Here is an 18,742-nt window from a genome sequence, read left to right as displayed (position 1 = left end):
GAGAGTTGAGTTGCACTTTTCAAAGTCTCCACTGTAAGGCACCAACGAACTTTGTGAACATTCAGGAATTCCCAACCATAATATGAAGAGAGTCGTGATGAGCGTTTTGAAAGGGGGTTGAATATTGATCCGATGGGCGGTCAATAGAATTCAGGCGGCTCTCACACTTCACTCCCCTTTCGTAGTGTACATGTGACGGGATGATCCGGTGACGTTAATCGTGGTCAAACATGCCTAACACATTATTAACTTGATCTGAATCGCGCGCGAAAACGCAACTTTGATGCCCGTTCCTTGGTTGACTTCCAGGTGCTTGAGAAACCCTCCCGAGAGCCGGGTGCTCCAGGATCATCGAGAAGAAACTGAAAACCGCTGGACGAGCCATCTTGACGATGCCGCTGAACGGTTGACCGCTGGACGCCTGCACTTCTTCACCCGTCTCCCCTCTAGGTGCGACCGGCCGGAGCCCGAGAGCAGCTGGGTGTTCCTGAGGAACCAGCCAGAGAGAGAGAGAGAGAGAGCGAGAGAGAGAGAGAGAGAGAGAGAGAGACTCAAACTCTGAACCCGGATAATGAGCAGACAAGAAGACAGAACCGAATTGAGTTGGGTTTGATGACAAGGATCTGAAGAATTGATTGATTGAAGAGTTGGTAAGTTGAAGTAACTTGACTTCTATAGCCATTATATATTGACAGCAATGGTGTGTGCTTTTTGATTTTAAACCCCGCGTGTGATAATCGCCAGGGGTTAAGGGGTTAGTGGTGTTGACTTCTTGAAGTTTCGTCCAAAGCCAAAGAACGGGCAGAGCTGGATCAGTGTGTAATCCTCCTCCTCCACCTCGGTCACTCCGAGTCACGCCGTCCAGTCCCCCAGACCTCATAGTCCCGTTACAAATGTCCGACATGTCCGTCTACCAGTGAGATCCATTGAGTGAAGTCAGGTCGTTTTTTGGGGGTTGTTATTTTTTATACGTGTCGGGCCAGAGGTTCGTCTTTTAAAAAGGAATTCGTGGGGATCAGTCATTGTAAAACTTATTCATCAACTTCGGCCGAGACCAATGCGATCTGTGGTGGACTACGCTGTCACGGCCACATGTGGACCGGAGCAGATGTGAACTTCTCGGTAAGATAAAGCGGACAGAGTTGAATAAGCCATAACGTGACATCACAGCCAGGGTTATGCTGCTGCTGCACACAACATGGACATGTAGGCTGTTAATGTTCTCTAAAAGGACCTTTTCATGGAAAAGTTTTTGCTTTTTCCGGGGGAAAACCCTAGACCCGGCATTTTGTTTATTACAAAGTCCTTCTTATTTCATGTGCTTATGGTTCAACCCCTGCTGTTTCAGAAGTTGTGAGCTAGAAAACGGTTTTGCCTTACCTATCCTAAAATTACATGTCAGTTTTGCTTTTCCTGCCTCGTTTTTGAATAAGCTCATTGACTCTTTTACAAAGCCATCTGTCATGTGGGACTTCTGTTAACCAACACCTCAATGTCTTAAACTGTTCGTCCGGATGAGGCCCATTCATGTTAGACCATGAAATGTGGCAGACGAGGAATCCATTATATAGTTTCCTGTCATGCCAACTTGGTAGGCTTTTAAACCCAAACAGACTCTAGTGTACGACACTATCATATCACAGCGGTGTCTTAACACCTATTGGACTATACAACTGTAAGATTATTATAGGGTGGTTTTAGTTTCGATTTGTTATACTCCATGTGGGGGCAATAAACCATGAGTTAAAGGATACAGCTCATCAGGGCCAATATCTGATGGAATTTTACAACCTGCAACATTACTTTAAGCTACTGTCTAACCTGGGATACTGCGCTCATATGATATGCTATTAGAGCTTTACAATGCAATATCACCCTACTTCTTCAACGCCTGTGGTGCGAAAGAGCTCAGACACTGTCCGTCTTTGTTTAGAGTGTCTAACCGTACTGTGGCATAATCAGACTACTCATGTATCTTATTGACTTCCAAACACTGGTTTCACTGAAACTAATGGGGGGGGGTTCATTTAATATCCCAATATAATGTGTGTGTATTACTGTATTGGGGGTTGGGATGGATATATTTATAATTATAGTTATATATTTATATATCTGCTCTCCCACACACCCTGGCGCTCTCTTCCGCACCAGTGCCCTGCCAAGTACTACAAGGGCAGTGCCACATGTCGCTCCGCTGGCATGTACGGCCGCACTCTGTAGACACACGCAGAGACACAACAACACACAGTGTGTGCGCACTCACTTGCATGCTGTGTGTGTGTCTTTCAGTGTGTGTGTGTGTGTGTTTGGGCGGACACCAAACAACAACAACCAAAAGCGTACATTTTCCGCAAAGTTTAATGGTAGGACTTTTCTTTAGGAATATTTTTAATTGGAAAGAGGAGAGAGAGAGAGGGAGAGAGAGAGGGAGAGAGAGAGAGAGAGAGAGAGAGAGAGAGAGAGAGAGAGAGAGAGAGAGAGAGAGAGAGAGACAGAGAGAGAGAGAGAGAGAGAGAGAGAGAGAGAGAGAGAGAGAGAGAGAGAGAGAGAGAGAGAGAGACAACGATGGAGAGATAAAGAGAGAGAGAGGCAGACACAAATATGGAGAGAGTGAGCGACAGTGAGAGTTAAAAAGGAGAGAAAGATATAAACAGCGTGAGAGAGGGTGCGTGGAAGAGAATAGACAAATGAGAACCAACTATACTAATTGAGGACAAATGAGGACGCATCTCTCCCAATCTGGCTCCCATGCCTTTTCATTTGCCAAACTGGAAACCAGTCCTCTTGTTGTTTGGGGTAAAGAGTTCACTCTCATTTATGTTTCTTTTTTTTTTTTTCTCTGTGTCCTTTTTTGGTTTACGTGGCGTCTAAAAATAGCAGCAGCAAGTTTGTAGTGTGGGTGTGTGGGAGCGCTGAGATAAATGCATCAGGCAATGATCACAGATTAAACTTCTTGTCACTCCTGTTAAACGGCGAATCGTGTGGAGTTGATCTTTGTCCATCTTTCAAATATTTTATTTTCCCTTCCTCCACTTTCCTAGCAGTGACGCATTCCTGTTTGAGTGTCTGTTTAGAAATGCAGGGTTGGTTGTGTGTGCATGTGTTTGTATTTATGTGTTTGTGTGTGTCTATGTGTGTGTGTGTGCGTGTGTGTGCATGCCATGCATGGGTGTGTTTCCGTCCAGATCCTATTAGAAGCAAGGTGAAGGTTGGGTTGACTTAGTCTCTCTCGCTGGACGTTTACAGACAAACAACCTAGATCTTTTAACCTTTGTCCCCCACTTGCCGACGGTCATTCTAGACTGTATTGGTCCGCTGGTGTTCCATGTTCATCTCATCCCGTTCAGACCTTGTGGTGAAGGGAATCACGACTGGGATTGGGCCTTATTGACCTGGTGACCATCTTTGTTCTAAACACGAGCTGTGTGAACTGAATGCGGAATTCCACATTCAGTTCCCCCCACCAAGCTAGAGTTTAGAACCAAGATAGAAGCAAGATAGAAGCAGGATGGCGAGAGAGCCACATGGGATGTTTGTTTGGCTGGCTAGGGGTGAACCGTTAAGACCAGACTGTGCTGGACTGGGCTGGATTAAGGATCTAGCTGCAGGGAGCACAGGAAGTCGAGGATCATTCACGTGTGTATGGGCTGTTATTTTCATTGTCCATGTGTCTAGCAGTAAGGTTTTCAACAAACGTTTCAGTGGATTCTTCTGTTATCATTTAATGCTCACCGAGCTTAGATAGTTACAAAATAATGCTCACAAATAAGGTAGTGGTAATGGTGGTTGGCTAGTGGTTTCGGCTACTGTGTCCGCCTATCTATGCAAGTACGCATGTAAGTCTAGACCTGTTAGATTGTTGTTCTCAATTAATAATAAGAAGGACAAGATGCGAACAGTGATACCACAGCACTGTGGTGACACATACTTTCGTTCTATTACTAAGAAAACATTTAGTGTTTTCATTGTTTTCATAACAATGTCTTTTGATCACAATTGTATTTTTGGACGAGGCCCAAGTGGGTAGTACCTTGAAGTACCTTAAGGGAGTGGGGAGAGGCTTTTTGTGTAGGGATTGGAGGCCAGATAGTTGAGGTCAGTGACACAATGACACTGTAGGATAAGCAGTATGATAGACAATCAATGGAGAATGATATGGATGAAATTCTGTTTTTAACTGTGACTTGTCTTTCTCATTTCTCAAAGGAACTCAAGAATTGTGACGTGATAGAAGAGTGAATAAGAGTATTCCGAAAGGATCTGGATGTGAATAAGAAGAAAAACTTCTAAGAGATAAGACACGACAAGAAAACGCAAAGATGGGGAGAAAGAAGATTCAGATAGCACGGATCATGGATGAACGCAACCGACAGGTACAAACACGCTTCAATGTAGCTGCTAACTCGTAGCCGCTAACTCGTAGCCGCTAACTCGTAGCCACTAACATGTAACTGCTAGATGTTGGGTCACATGTAGCCCCTATCACATGGAAGATAACATGTAGCAGTTAAGACGTCGATGCTATCATGCAGTCGTCCAAACCTTGAATCTAACACATGGATGCCAACATGTTACCGTTAACACATGGATGCTAACAGGTAACCTAACCACTAAGACGTTACTTACAACACATGGATGAAAACATGTAGCCGCTTACACAGGGATGCTAACATGTAGCCGCTAAATTGTTTCTGCTGCTCACTGGTTCTGATAACAGTCTGATAGCATGCCGTCACGAGATCGTCACAAGCTCTTTGTGGCAGTGTGTGTTTATATCAGTTGATGAACTGTCATGACAACTGGAATTTTTTTGTTGTTGACCAAGGTGTAATCGATCTAATCAGTTCAGTTCAGAAGTTATGTGACCTAAAAATAGAACCAAAAAACATTTCCACTACCCGGGGGATTCTGTATAGTTTCTAGGGTGTTCCGATGGTTGCTAGTCATAACCCTAAACTAAAAAAACTTTTCACTGGAGCCATTTTCCCCACAATCTATCAGATTTGTTGAATATTTTGTCTTTTTTGAACGACTTCTAAACCCTAACTTTACAGACAAGCCTTTCTATAGACATCCCTGTCTTACCTTTTGGTTACGTTGACGTTTTTGTTTTAGATTTAGTTTGGTCTGTCTCTCATTGTGCTTTGTTTTATATTATTTATTATTTTATATATTTTCGTGTGTTTATTAAGCGCTTTATAAATGTGTGTTTTTAAAAGCTTTACTTACTTACTTACTTACTTCCTAATGTCACTGTAAACAAAGATAGACAAAGGCCTGTTTAATTAAATGTTCTCCCTAAAACATTGAACTACATGTCTCTCTCTCTCTCTCTCTCTCTCTCTCTCTCTCTTGCTATCTCTCTCATTCTTGCTCTCTCACTCTCGCTCTCTCTATCTCTTATTCTCCCAAACCACACACACACACACACACACACACACACACACACACACACACACACACACACACACACACACACACACACACACACACACACACACACACACACACACACACACACACACACACACACACACACACACACAAACAGCCTAAGGCGGAGGTAGTGGTTCCTTGCTTCCTGTTTTCACAGGAAGTGCAGGCACATGTGCTTCCTGACCCCTGCAGATGGGCAGTACTAACATCGTCACAATCCTTCCGTACCACAGCAAACTGCTTGTGTGTGTGTGTGCGTGTGTGTCTGTCTGGGTGTGCATGTTTGTGTATGTGTTTATCCTTAAGCCTTCACTTTTTGTGGGGCAGGATAGTCTAGAGGTTTGGGTTTTGGCCTCCCCAACGTAAGATTCTGGGATCAACCCCCATGTCCGCATCTTTGAGAAAGATGCCCTACCCCTACGTGCTCCTTAAAGCCACTGTGTGTAACATCTCTACTAGCATGTAGCTTGAAATAACCTGGGCATAACAATGCTGATCGATGGGGATTTCAATCAATTCACATCCTACACTGATATATTCTACAAAAGTAACCTGCTGGCCAACCTATCTCTTTGTTTACAAGAATCTTACTAACTCCCATAACCTCTTCTACTCCCACGACAGAACCCTGTTACTGAGTACCCGCCTACTTGCTGGGAGGGGCTAAATATTACAAAGAAAGGACATATCCCCAACAATTATGTGATGTTATGTTTTTGGCCAATTGACTAAATAGTCAACTATAGTTCAACAGTACACCACCGTTCACCTAAATGTCTGACAGAAACGCAAAGCAACAATCCAAAGCTCACACTCCCGATGGCTCTTCCCCCCCCTCAAGGTGACGTTCACCAAACGTAAGTTCGGCCTGATGAAGAAGGCGTACGAGCTGAGTGTGCTGTGCGACTGCGAGATCGCCCTGATCATCTTCAACAGCACCAACAAGCTGTTCCAGTACGCCAGCACCGACATGGACAAGGTCCTGCTCAAATACACAGAGTACAACGAGCCGCACGAGAGCAGGACCAACTCGGACATAGTGGAGGTGGGTGGCAGACACACACACACAGACACACACGAACACACACACACTACCACACACACTACCACACACACACACACACACACACACACACACACACACACACACACACACACACACACACACACACACACACACACACACACACACACACACACACACACACACACACACACACACACACACACACGGAATTAGAAGAACCCTTGTAAACAGAGAGTGAACTATTAAGAAGCATTGTTTATGAGAAGAGTTCGAGCATACTAGTTAGATTAATTAGAAGTGTGCTTGTAATATAGTTCAAAGTAAACTTGTAAAAAGTAAAATTAATACTAATAATTCTAAATTCATTTATAATAAAGTTATAAGTAAACAGAGAGTAAACCAGTAATAATAACCATAAATTAACTTGTAATAAAGTAAGTAGTGAACTTGTAAAAAGAGATTCAACTAGTACAAAAATGTATCTGTAATAACAGTCAGTAAACCAAGGAAGTAAAGCGTCAGAGTAAAGAACAAGAGTTAGAAGCAGACTCGTAAGAAGATTGACCAGTAATCAGAGAAACCAATGGTGGTTCTGCCTGTGACTTTGGTTGGACGCTGTAGGTGGCATGTGAGACAGTACATGTGTGTCTTATGCCTGCTGCTCACACGTTTGCCATGTTATGCGTCCGACACGAGTTCCGCCCCATGGCTCCTCTACCATCATGATCCAGAACAGGGTTGGTTTACCCCTGGGGTAATCTGCTGTAATCTACCGCAATCCAATTTACCTTGTTACCGTAATCTCTTCAACTCTTAGCCAATCAGTGAAGACCTAGCTCCTGCATCTGTCTCTGCAGCACTGCACACCACAAGCTGACTTCGTTACCATTATTTGACCCTCTTTTAGCACTTCATCCTGTTATTTCATTGATTTCCATGCATTAACTCACAGGGGGTTGAGGAGCAGAGATCTAGTTAAGGTTCTATGGTCTAGGCCTGGGGAAGTTCACCTAGACCTAGTGAATAGCTTTCACACGTTGTTTGATCAATATCATCGGTAATCACAAAGAATTGATCCTTTCCATTTTATGATTGGAAGATGAGCAGGATACGAGATTCATCACCCTCTCTTAAACACGTTTAATCTCTCTGGTTTGGCAAAACATTAACCCTATCTAGTAGGTAACCTACATGAGTGGTTCCTGTTATGAAGAAGATGAACCCTCCCCCATAAATCCTACGTAAGCTTGCTAATAATACAATAGGATGTATTATATTCACCGTGGATCTTCAAAATAAAAGGCAGCACACCAACAGACAGGCTGTGGCTGGGCCCTCCTATCTATTATGTGGAATGTGGATAGTTGTGTAACGGTGTTGTGATGCTGAGTCACTGCTGTATGGGACGATGTACGGAGGCGTGGGTTAGCGCTGGGTTCATGTTTGGCTACACACACTTACTGCTACGGTGCGGAGCTGTGAAAAATCTCAACCAGAAATATCTGCTACAAAGGAATGTACTAGAAGAGAGGCGCCTTTGTTTAAAATCATCATTTTTTTTTTCACCGACGGAGGGGTGGGGGGTGTTGGCCAGTGTCTGCGCTCTGTACAGCCTGCCTTGTGGGCTAGCTTTATGAAAACTTGGGTTCTTTGTGGCTATTTGTAGTTTGGAGAACTTCTAACCCCGTACTTGTAAACATGTTTGCTTCGGCTTGGCTGCGCAGTGTAACGACCGGCTTGTTCTAGGGCCACAACAGAGAAGGGAGGTCCGCTACAACAAACAGCTTTAATTAAACACATGGAGAAAACATAAGATGGGGTGGGATGAATTGTTTCCGGCTGTTACGATAATGTGTGTAGGTGCAGGCCTGCAGTGAGACAATCCTGGTGTAGTGTGGGTGTTGAAGGGGGAGCAAAGTAAATCCAGCATTTAAGGTCCACTATTTTTTCCACCAGGCAAGATGCTGATCAGACATTACAAGACATTTCACAATCGACCCTCTAGTGACATCACGCGTGGGCATGTCAAATCAGATACCATATTAGACAGGCCATAAATGGTCTTTAAACAAATACAAGTAAATGGGGAAGCTGAGTTTTTCCTGGTAAAATGCAATCTAGCTTTAACATTTAAACCAATTTCAATGATTCGTCTTAAATTCATATTCAATCATAAGTTTTACATTTAAATAACTTTTACTTTTTTTTGTCAAGCACATGCAGTCAGTGTGGCTTCTATGTATATATTTCTATGATAATGAGGACCTGTATAGATCAGACAGAAAAACAGGGAAGAAGGGAAAAAATAGTGACTAAAGAACACATCATACTTCAATATAGACTATACTATGTATGTCTACTGGTGATTATAAACTGAATATCAGGGGAAGGCTTCTAAACTGTATTTATCGCTATCAACTTCCTTTAACATTTCAACCCAAACATCTGAAAACGTTGCCGCCGTAGCAACATGGCACGACAAACCCTTTTGAACAAAACTTTGGGCCGATCGATGTACTCGGACCGATTTGTTAGCAGAACAGCCCAACTCTTACGCAGTGTCCCTTTCAAGGGTGTGTATTAGATTAGAAACAGCTGTTTTGTCATGGTGTACAACTCAAACGCACACATCCTCCTACACACACACACACACACACACACACACACACACACACACACACACACACACACACACACACACACACACGCACACTCTCCCGCAGGAACCAGAGTTCTCTTTGTGTTGGCTGAGGTCCCTCCCTGTTGAACGTCTGGAAGCCGGTAGTGTCGGGCTATAAATAGCGCAGCGCGGCTAAGAATAGACCTGGAGGAGGCTCTGTGTGTTTGTGGGAGTGCAGTTTTTTGGTTTTTTTGCTTGCGTAAAATACGTTAGCTCAGGCTATGCAAGCCGTGGACCGCTGCTGGAGTGAACCGAAGGAGTGACAGCGAATGAAGAACGGTGTCGTACCACTGAGTCACGTCGGTCTCTGGTGTCCGCATTACCTCACTGCTTCCTCCGGAACCGAACCAATGACTACTCCCCCCGCATCTCGAGCTAAAACCCCAAACCTACGTCGCAGATTTCATGTCTGCGTCTTTAACGTGTCAGAAGTCGATGTGGAAGGGTTCTTAGTCTTGTGTTTTTCAAAGAGAAAACAGATTGATGTTAAAAAGGTTGAACTCATGTTTTTTATTTAAAGGTACACACACACTCGGTCCTTTTCTGGGTTACTTTTAAAGCTGTAATTTGTTAGAGGAGTGTATGAGGCCGTCACTAGTGAGGCATGTTGTTTAAACGTATTCCCTATAAGTCGGTTAACATAACAGCATTCTGTGGAACAAACAGCAGAGTGTTTAAAGCAGGTCTACCACAGTCACTGAACACTAAGAATGTGTTCCTCGTCCAAATAAAGTTACATCTGGTCGACTTTTTACACTTCACACAAATAGGCATGATAAACCGCAGATACGTGTGTGTGTGTGTGTGTGTGTGTGTGTGTGTGTGTGTGTGTGTGTGTGTGTGTGTGTGTGTGTGTGTGTGTGTGTGTGTGTGTGTGTGTGTGTGTGTGTGTGTGTGTGTGTGTGTGTGTGTGTGTGAATTAAAGAATGAGAAGGGCAGCGTCTGGGCACATGCTGTGCGGGCGTGGCGGGGTCTAGGTGAAGGGGTGAAGGATGCAGTCATGAGCTGGTTTATAGTTCTGCTGTCCGGCGTCTCCCAGCACAACGCATCTTCAGCTGCCCGCCAGTCAGCTGTCTGGACCACCTGTCAACCCCCGTTACCCCGACACACACACACACACACACACACACACACACGCACGCACACACACACACACACACACACACACACACACACACACACACACACACACACACACACACACACACACACACACACACACACACACACACACACAAATACCCACACAAATCCACGCAGAGCTACATTTGCACACACACACACACACACACACACACACACACACACACACATCCACGCAGAGTGACACACACATACATATCCACACACACACACACACACACACACATCCACGCAGAGCTACATACCCACACGCACACACACAGACCCACAACCACACATAGAGAAAGACACACACAAATCTAAGCAGAGAGAGAAACACACACACAAACACACACGCACACACACACACACACACATATTCATGCAGAGAGACACACACAAATCCATGCTGAGACACACACATCCACGCTGAGAGACACACTTCAGGGCAGAGAAGACACACACCCACAAACACCCACACATCCCCGCAGATAGAGATACACACACACACACACGCCAAAGTAACACTAAACTGCATTCCTGGAAGTATCAAGGTTAACCACAGAATGCATGTGTGGGTCCTTAATAAGTTTGCTTGTGAGTTTGTGTGGGGTTCCTAGACTCATAATAGATTGTATTGTAGGGACGTGTGTTTCAGTGTTAACAGCTACGGCTGAAGACTTTCGCTGATGTTCCATGAAGGAATCGATGGGTGAGAGTGATCCTATCTCCCATCATGCACCAGGGGTAGGGGGTGGGGGGCGTGTGGGCAGTGTGTGGGGTGTGGCGGGGGAGAGATGTCCTTCTACGGTAGTCCCCCCAGTACTGGGGCTTGTATTGGCGTTGGCTGGGCTGAGCCACACTCCTTTGCTGCCAATGTGCACAACAGGTGGACGTGACTAAGATGGCTGGGCAAGTTACGCTAGGCTAGCACTCGCGCGTGCGTGTGTGAGCATGTGTGTGTGTGTGTGTGTGTGTGTGTGTGTGTGTGTGTGTGTGTGTGTGTGTGTGTGTGTGTGTGTGTGTGTGTGTGTGTGTGTGTGTGTGTGTGTGTGTGTGTGTGTGTGTGTGCCAACAGGCTTTACATTGCTGAGGCAGGTCAGCAGCAGCTTACACAAGTGTACTTTGGAGACATGGCCAAATAGTGCGGTACTTTAAAGACAGGATATGCTATGGTTGGCAAATGCCTCCAAACTGCGTCGGGTGAAGAGATGGGAGCTCCTATTTGCACACCAAATAGTTATTGAATGCTAAATTAATTCGAAATCAGACTCACAAATGTGTGTACCCATGTAAGTCTTGATCTTAAAGAAACAACTTAGGGCTGATATTGTACTTTTGGATTGTTTAAAACGGCATATGCATACCCCCATGAGGTCCCCTATTTTACTGTAGAATCGGCGGCCCTTAACTTGTTTCACTGGTTTTGTGGAAACCTTTCCGATGGCGCCCCCTTGTGTGTGAAGTGTACATTTCTGTATTCCAGTTGCGCTTCCAACGCAACAAAGTTCCCTGTAATGTTCCATGTACTGACTGTCTTCTTACATTTTAAACTACAAACCCAAATAATGTATTTATTTGGTTCTTTCCTTCTCTTTCTTTCTCTCTCTTACTTGCGTTTTCCTTCTTTGTCGCTCTCTATCTCATTCCTACCATTCCTCCCATTCCTTTATCATTTCTCATCTCCTCTTTCCTTCTTTCCTGTCTTTCTGTACCTCCTTCTCCGACCCCTCCCAGACGCTGCGTAAGAAGGGTCTGGGCGGCTGCGACAGCCCTGACATCGAAGCTGATGACTCTGCGGGCCAGAGCCCAGAGTCTGACGACAAGTACCGCAAGATAAACGATGACATCGACCTCATGATCAGCCGGCAGAGACTCTGTGTGAGCGACACGACTCATGTTTCACTACTGATAGCTCATAGCCGTAGCACCCGGTGCTACTAGACCGGGGTTAATCTTATTCGGTCAAACCATGTACTCAACTTAAAGGCTCGCGTCTGCGGATGCATGGAGGCTATTTATAAGCACATCTGCTGGGAACGATGCTAGGAAATTTGGTGACAGCATGTTGCCCTGGCGCATTTGGAAATTAAATGCTAAATTTATTTAACACGTTTGGTACACTAATCGATTCATTAAAAGTGAATTAAGTTTTATAGAAAGTAAAAAATATATAACACACAGTTAATTCAAGTTGATCTTAAATTAAAAAAACTAGGTTTAGATCTGTAGATTAGTTTCACATTGTGGCCACTAGCGGCCACTATTGCAACACTCTTCAAAGGTAAATCCTACTGTACAATACAGTACTGGAACATTGTTTGAATCCTCTTCTGTGTTTCTGTCCAGCAGGCCATGCCCCAATCTAACTACGACATGGGTATCTCCATCTCAGGCAACAACCCCGGTGGACTGCTGTACACCCACCAGACTGTAGGGGGCACCCTGACAAACCATAACCTTCTGCCCCTGTCTCACACACACCCGTCTCTACAGAGGAACAGCCTGTCCCCACATAGACCCCCCAGCACTGGAAATACTGGTACAAACTGGATTTGTGTTTATCTTACTGACATACTCACTTTTGAATACTTATTTACTTAACTTCCTTCATTCCCTTCTGCAACGCTTCCTTCATCAATTACTTAATTAATTACTTCATCAATTGCTTCATTCATTCATTAATTCCTTTATGCCCTCATATTGAAGACAATTAAAATCGACAATTATTCCTTAGTCTTTGTCTTTGTGTTAGCCTTTGTCCCGATCAGAACACAGAGTCATGACATAAGGTCAGGCCCGGTGTGAGGGCTAAACGGCAGCTATAAATGGAGTGGACTGCCCACTCGCCTCACGAACCGGGCATCTCGGTGACGATGATGGCCATTTAAGGAGCAGTTTGCTTCGGCCTCACTCGGACAAGTGGCAACTCATTGTTGATCATTTCCTCCTGATGCTGGCAGAGAGTACACAACACTGTAGGATATACTTTAAGCGGGGCCTTGTTTTAAAGAATATGACATTTTAATAGGTTATATTAAAGTTTCATTTTTGTATTTGTATGTTTTTTACTTCACGCTTATTCACTTGTTTATTATGTTAACATAGTTATTGACTTGCATGTTCATGTGATCTCTGCAGGAATGATGGGCCAGGAGCTGTCAAACTCTGTCGTCTCAAGCATTGGTAAGGGATTCACCACGTGTACCTTTAGTCCCACATTCACCCCATGTGCTCTAATACTGTAGACACAACATATCTCCACACATAAACTGTACCATTACATAGCCAGAACGGCTATCAACACTATCCCCAGAGAGAGACGCAGCATTTGCCTACAGTATCGCTGCACAAACATTTACCATTGCTCTAAGGTAAGGTTAAATGCTGTATCCCTAGACAGAACCATTATCTGTACGGCTGGGCTGCCCTAGGCAATGTAGAGACACAACATGTACTCAAGATGTGCTGACTGAATTAATGTCATTAAGGCAATGAATGTCTTCCCCTGTCAGGTAATGTGGGCTATGCTAACCACTGTGGCTCCCCTGGTCTGATGTCCCCTGGAGGACTGACCAAAAACATGCAGTCAAAGAGCCCTTCCCCCATGACTGTGAACCGCAAGCCTGACCTCCGACCCCTGCTGCCCCCCGCCAACAAGAACAACATGGCCTCCATGGTGAGACGACCCTTCAGCCTCTTGACAGACAGACAGATAGATAGATTGACAAATGGATGGAGGGAAGGGTATGAAGATAGTTTGATTGATTTGACGGATGGAGATAAGAAGATATATAGATGGAGAGAGAGAGAGAGAGAGAGAGAGAGAGAGAGAGAGAGAGAGAGAGAGAATCCTAAATTAGAAGTTCATTCCCCCTTGTGGTTAAGACAGCTAAATGATGTATAAAGATAAGTGTTAAATAACCAATGTGGCTGTGTTGTTTTGCAAGATTGGTCACTTGTTAATATTCTCCTCTTATTATTATTTTTCTCCTTCTTCTTGTCAATTACAACTCTCCGCCAAACGGCGTCCACGATAAGAGTCTTATCATGTTGTTTCCCTTCCAGAACCAGAGGATAAACCACTCCCAGACTGGCCAGACTCTGACAACACCCGCCGTCTCCATAGCAACCCCGGGCCTCACTGGCCAGGCCATGGGGGGTTATCCCTCCCCACTGTCCAGCTCCTATGGCACAGGTGTGAACCAAACCCTTTGATTAAATTGCATACGCCTCTCGATGAAAGCACAGAGGTACAACAGGTGGAACTGGGGAACCCACTTGGATAGAGTGCGTTATTGCATGTTGTTGTTGTTGCGCTCACGGTATTGGAAGAGGCTTTGGATGTTCCATCAAAAAGCTTACATATATTATTACATGAAAGAGAGGGTCAGAATATAGTGGTTAGGGTGCTGACTCCCAGCCAAATGTTTCTGGGTTCGATGCCCAATACCTGCAGACCATCTGGGCACCCTTGAGCAAGATGACCCCTAAAAAGAGCAGACTAACTAGTGACCAGTCATGTTATTAGGAACTGTGTCTCCTCAAGAGTTACCCAGTCATGTTATAATGATCCCTGTCTCCTTGAGAGTAAACCAGTCATGTTATTGTGACCCGTGTCTCCCACAGAGCTAACCAGTCATGTTATTATGAACTGTGTCTCCTTGAGAGTAAACCAGTCATGTTATTGTGACCTGTGTCTCCTACAAAGCTAACCAGTAATGTTATTATGACCTGTGTCTCTCCTAGAACTAACCAGTCATGTTATAATGAACTTTGTCTCCTTGAGAGTAAACCAGTCTTGTTATTGTGACCCGTGTCTCCCACAAAGCTAACCAGTCATGTTATAATGAACTGTGTCTCCTTGAGAGTAAACCAGTCATGTTATTGTGACCTGTGTCTCCTCCTTGTCATGTTATTGTGAACTGTGTCTCCCCCGTCTCATGTTATTGTGAACTGTGTCTCCCCCGTCTCATGTTATTGTGACCTGTGTCTCCCCCTTTTCATGTTATTATGACCTGTGTCTCCCCCATCTCATGTTATTGTGACCTGTGTCTCCCCCTTTTCATGTTATTGTGACCCGTGTCTCCCCCTTTTCATGTTATTATGACCTGTGTCTCCCCCGTCTCATGTTATTGTGACCTGTGTCTCCTCCAGAGTACTCCCTGGGCGGGGACCTGTCGTCTCTGTCTGGGTTCGGGGGCTCGGGTCTGGGCTCGGTTACAAACTGGCAGCAGCAGCAGCTCCAGTCCCTGCAGCACTCCACCATGGGGCACATGGGGTGAGCGCTGCCTTGTGGTTTGTTTGCGTATGCTAGCCCTCAGCGCTGTTCTTCCCCCTCACTCGTCTTGTTCTAGATCCTTGCGTGTCTTTGGGGGCTGAGGGTTCGTTCTTTTCTGTGCACAAAGTCCCCTCGTTCCGTTGGCAGAACCTTGCGAGAGTGGTTATCCTTTATTTCAGGTTTTATCTAACAAAAGTACAGTTAGCAAATTAATACGAAATATAATTATACAATAACTATTGTATTAATTGCCTGCTGTTCTCTTTTTAGCTATCCATATTTTGTGTTCTAGAACCCTGTTTTTCCAACCCTCCTGTGTTCTCGAACACAGTTTGAACATCACTCCTGTGTTCTAGAACCCTGCTTAAACAACACCCCTCTGTGTTCTAGACCAGATTAAACATTATTCCTATGTGTTCTAGAACGGGGCTGTTTGATCACAACGCTTTAATCAGAATGCTCTAGAACGCTGTTTCAACATCACTCCTCTGTTCTAGAACCATGATTAAACAACACTCTTCTGTGTTCTAGACCAGATTAAACATTATCCCTATGTGTTCTGATTAAACAGCAGCGCCGCTGCTGTTTAATCAGAACGCTCTAATCAGAATGCTCTAGAACGCTGTTTCAACATCACTCCTCTGTGTTCTAGTCCAAATTAAACAATACTCTTCTGTGTTCTAGAATGTTACACATGACTCCTCTGTGTTCTAGAACGCTGGTCTCAACATCACTCTTCTGTGTTCTAGAACGCTGTGCCAGAACTCCAACCTGAACCTGACCTCGGCTCACCAGAACCTCCACATCAAGTCCGAGCCGGCGTCCCCTCCTCGTGACCGCGGCGTCGGCGGGGGGATGGCCAACCCCCGGCTGGGCGGCAACGGCCTCCTCCCCAACAACGCCGGCTACTCCGCCGCCGGCGCCGGACGGGCGCCGGGGGACTCCGGCCACTCGCCGGACGACAGTGCGTCCAGCTGCGGCAGCTCGTACGAAGGCGCCGACGACCGCGACGAACACCTCCGCGGCAACAACGACAACGGCAACTGTAACTCCTACCTGCTGCAGCCGCTGTCCAGCCAGGAGGGCCACCACAGTCCCACGCTGAAGAGGATCCGCCTGTCCGAGGGGTGGGCCACATGATGGAGCCCCGCACTCCGTAGGGGGGCCACGGCTGACACCGCCCAGAGGATGGAGGGGTGGGGGGGGGGAGGGTCCAGGGGACCCTAGAGTTACTATATAGTGTTCAATTCATATTCTTATTGTACCGAGTGGAAGTGTTATTCAGTGTGATGGGTAGAATGTACAGGAGAGGGATTGAAGCAGGGGGGGGGAAGGATAGAGGAGGCAATGCGCTACACAGGGATAAGACCGAATGTACAGGTTGAGGACACCAGAGGAAGTTCTAGTTTCGACCACAGGTTGGATGTGTCATGGAGGAGGCTCAGAGTACACACGGTTCACCCACATGTGTTTGCACTAAAACGAAGGTGAAATATGTGTGTGGGTTTTTGTGTACGCTGGGGCCATAAGTTGTGAAAGCGGTGGTTGAAATGACTCAGGGTGGTTAGGGTGGATACGTACTGAGTGATTGAAACGTCACTAACCCCCCCCCTCTCGCCCGAATGCTTTCCTGCAATGCTGATCGAATCACAGCGCCATGATTGGCCGTTCTGAACATGTCTTGTTGCCGGTTCAACATATTTTGCAAACATGAATATCGTAGACGGTGTGCAACCTTTTTGAGTTGAGACTGGAAATGATGAATAGAGATGTGTGAGAAAAGAGGAAAGGAGGGAGAGAGAGAGATAGAGAGATAGAGAGATAGAGAGAGAGAGAGAGAGAGAGAGAGAGAGAGAGAGAGAGCAGGAAAGAGACGTGCCTTTTATGAGAGCGGAGAGAAAGAGAGAGAGAGAGAGACGAAGGAAATAGTACTAGAGAAGGTTTAAGTGCTTAGATGTATAGTGTGGAGAGTATATGTTTTCTGTATAGTAATAGTAATATACACTCATTTGCAACTGGTTGCATTAAAAGTAGGGCTTGAACCAATGAAAGATTTCACTTGACGTGAAAAAAAAAAGCTTATTTAGAAGAACTGTCTGGGCTGTTTTAGCGAGCTCAGGAGTTTTGGGAGGATTCACGTATAGAAAAGCAATATGTTTTACCTCAACTCAGTATAAAACTGCTTTATTGGAGCCATTCTCTGCAAGGTGCTTGAAACGTTCTGCTAAGCCATAGCCAGTGTAACTATTACAACTTTTTTTAGGGTTATATTTACTGCAAAAAATACAACAACTTGTTCCTACCTTTGATAAAAAATGACTTTTTGAAAATATCTGTTTATAATAATGAATCATAGTTTAAGTCAATAAGATGATAGGATATAGAAATATGGCCCAGTAAATACAAAAACCAGCACATTGTGTTGTTACTAACATTCAGGGAAATGTAAGGCAGAACTAAATTAAGGAGCCCATTGCTATTTTCTGCACAACAGATACAAAATGACATTGGAATTGCAATCAATTTACAAATTTGATGGCCTGTTCCACACCCATATATTAAATCATCCTGTTGTAAATGCAATCGGTTCAGTAAGGTTGAACACCAGCTGGTCAAAGTTACTAAAGTAAAAACTGAAACTGCTTCCGGCAGACAGTAATATTGAGTTAAGGGAACGGGAACAATTAAGAACAAGAGACATTTTAACAAATACAGTCACAGAGAGACACTAACGCAGAGCTGGCTTTGGGTTTTAATTTGAATATTCTGGTTTAAAAGCTGTATATCTGGAGTGCAACCCCTCAGCCTAAGCTTAAGTGTCCATGAGCCCCATTAAGTACTGAAGTACTTATTTTAAATGTTGTATTAAAATCATCAGTGTTTGGTTTGACATGATGACATTTAATTTTTTATTTTTTTAAGGGCGGAGCCCAAATATGTTGTCACGGTAACTCATAGCACAAACCTGGTTCGCTTTGTCAAGGCAAGACGATGGTTAGTCTTCCTCTTGGGGATATTTGAGTCAGAATACCGTAGCGAAGGAAAGGATTTACACTAATTTAAACTTTGGGTGCGATTATGTTCACCTAGCATGTCTCATTATACGTGTTTTTGAATTCTGTATTATTATTATTATTATTATTAATTTGCCTGTATTTGTTAAATTGGCCATCTTGTACCTTGAATGTACATGTGA

The 18,742-nt window shown here is 44.7% G+C and overlaps 1 protein-coding gene across 4 annotated transcripts in view; it reads left to right on the top strand.

The window, feature by feature from the left end:
- The window catches only part of LOC130381080 (myocyte-specific enhancer factor 2C-like), an 18,523-nt gene extending 1,796 nt beyond the window's left edge, over window positions 1–16,727 (top strand). For 2 of the 4 annotated variants that reach the window (XM_056588502.1, XM_056588503.1), the window contains exons 2-11: window positions 310–650; window positions 4,207–4,373; window positions 6,278–6,481; window positions 12,003–12,146; window positions 12,615–12,807; window positions 13,407–13,451; window positions 13,781–13,944; window positions 14,334–14,463; window positions 15,423–15,546; window positions 16,296–16,727. In XM_056588502.1, coding sequence (XP_056444477.1) covers window positions 4,320–4,373; window positions 6,278–6,481; window positions 12,003–12,146; window positions 12,615–12,807; window positions 13,407–13,451; window positions 13,781–13,944; window positions 14,334–14,463; window positions 15,423–15,546; window positions 16,296–16,686 — 1,449 coding nt within the window. In that variant the 5' untranslated portion in view covers window positions 310–650; window positions 4,207–4,319 and the 3' untranslated portion in view covers window positions 16,687–16,727. The other 2 variants (XM_056588505.1, XM_056588504.1) reach the window with 2 other exon arrangements.
- Window positions 16,728–18,742: the final 2,015 nt, after the last annotated feature.

This window comes from Gadus chalcogrammus, chromosome 4 (genome assembly GCF_026213295.1).
Source record: "Gadus chalcogrammus isolate NIFS_2021 chromosome 4, NIFS_Gcha_1.0, whole genome shotgun sequence".
Taxonomy (NCBI): Eukaryota; Metazoa; Chordata; class Actinopteri; order Gadiformes; family Gadidae; genus Gadus; species Gadus chalcogrammus.
The sequence above is the reverse complement of the archived record's forward strand: the minus strand, read 5'-3'. Positions and strand labels throughout refer to the sequence as shown.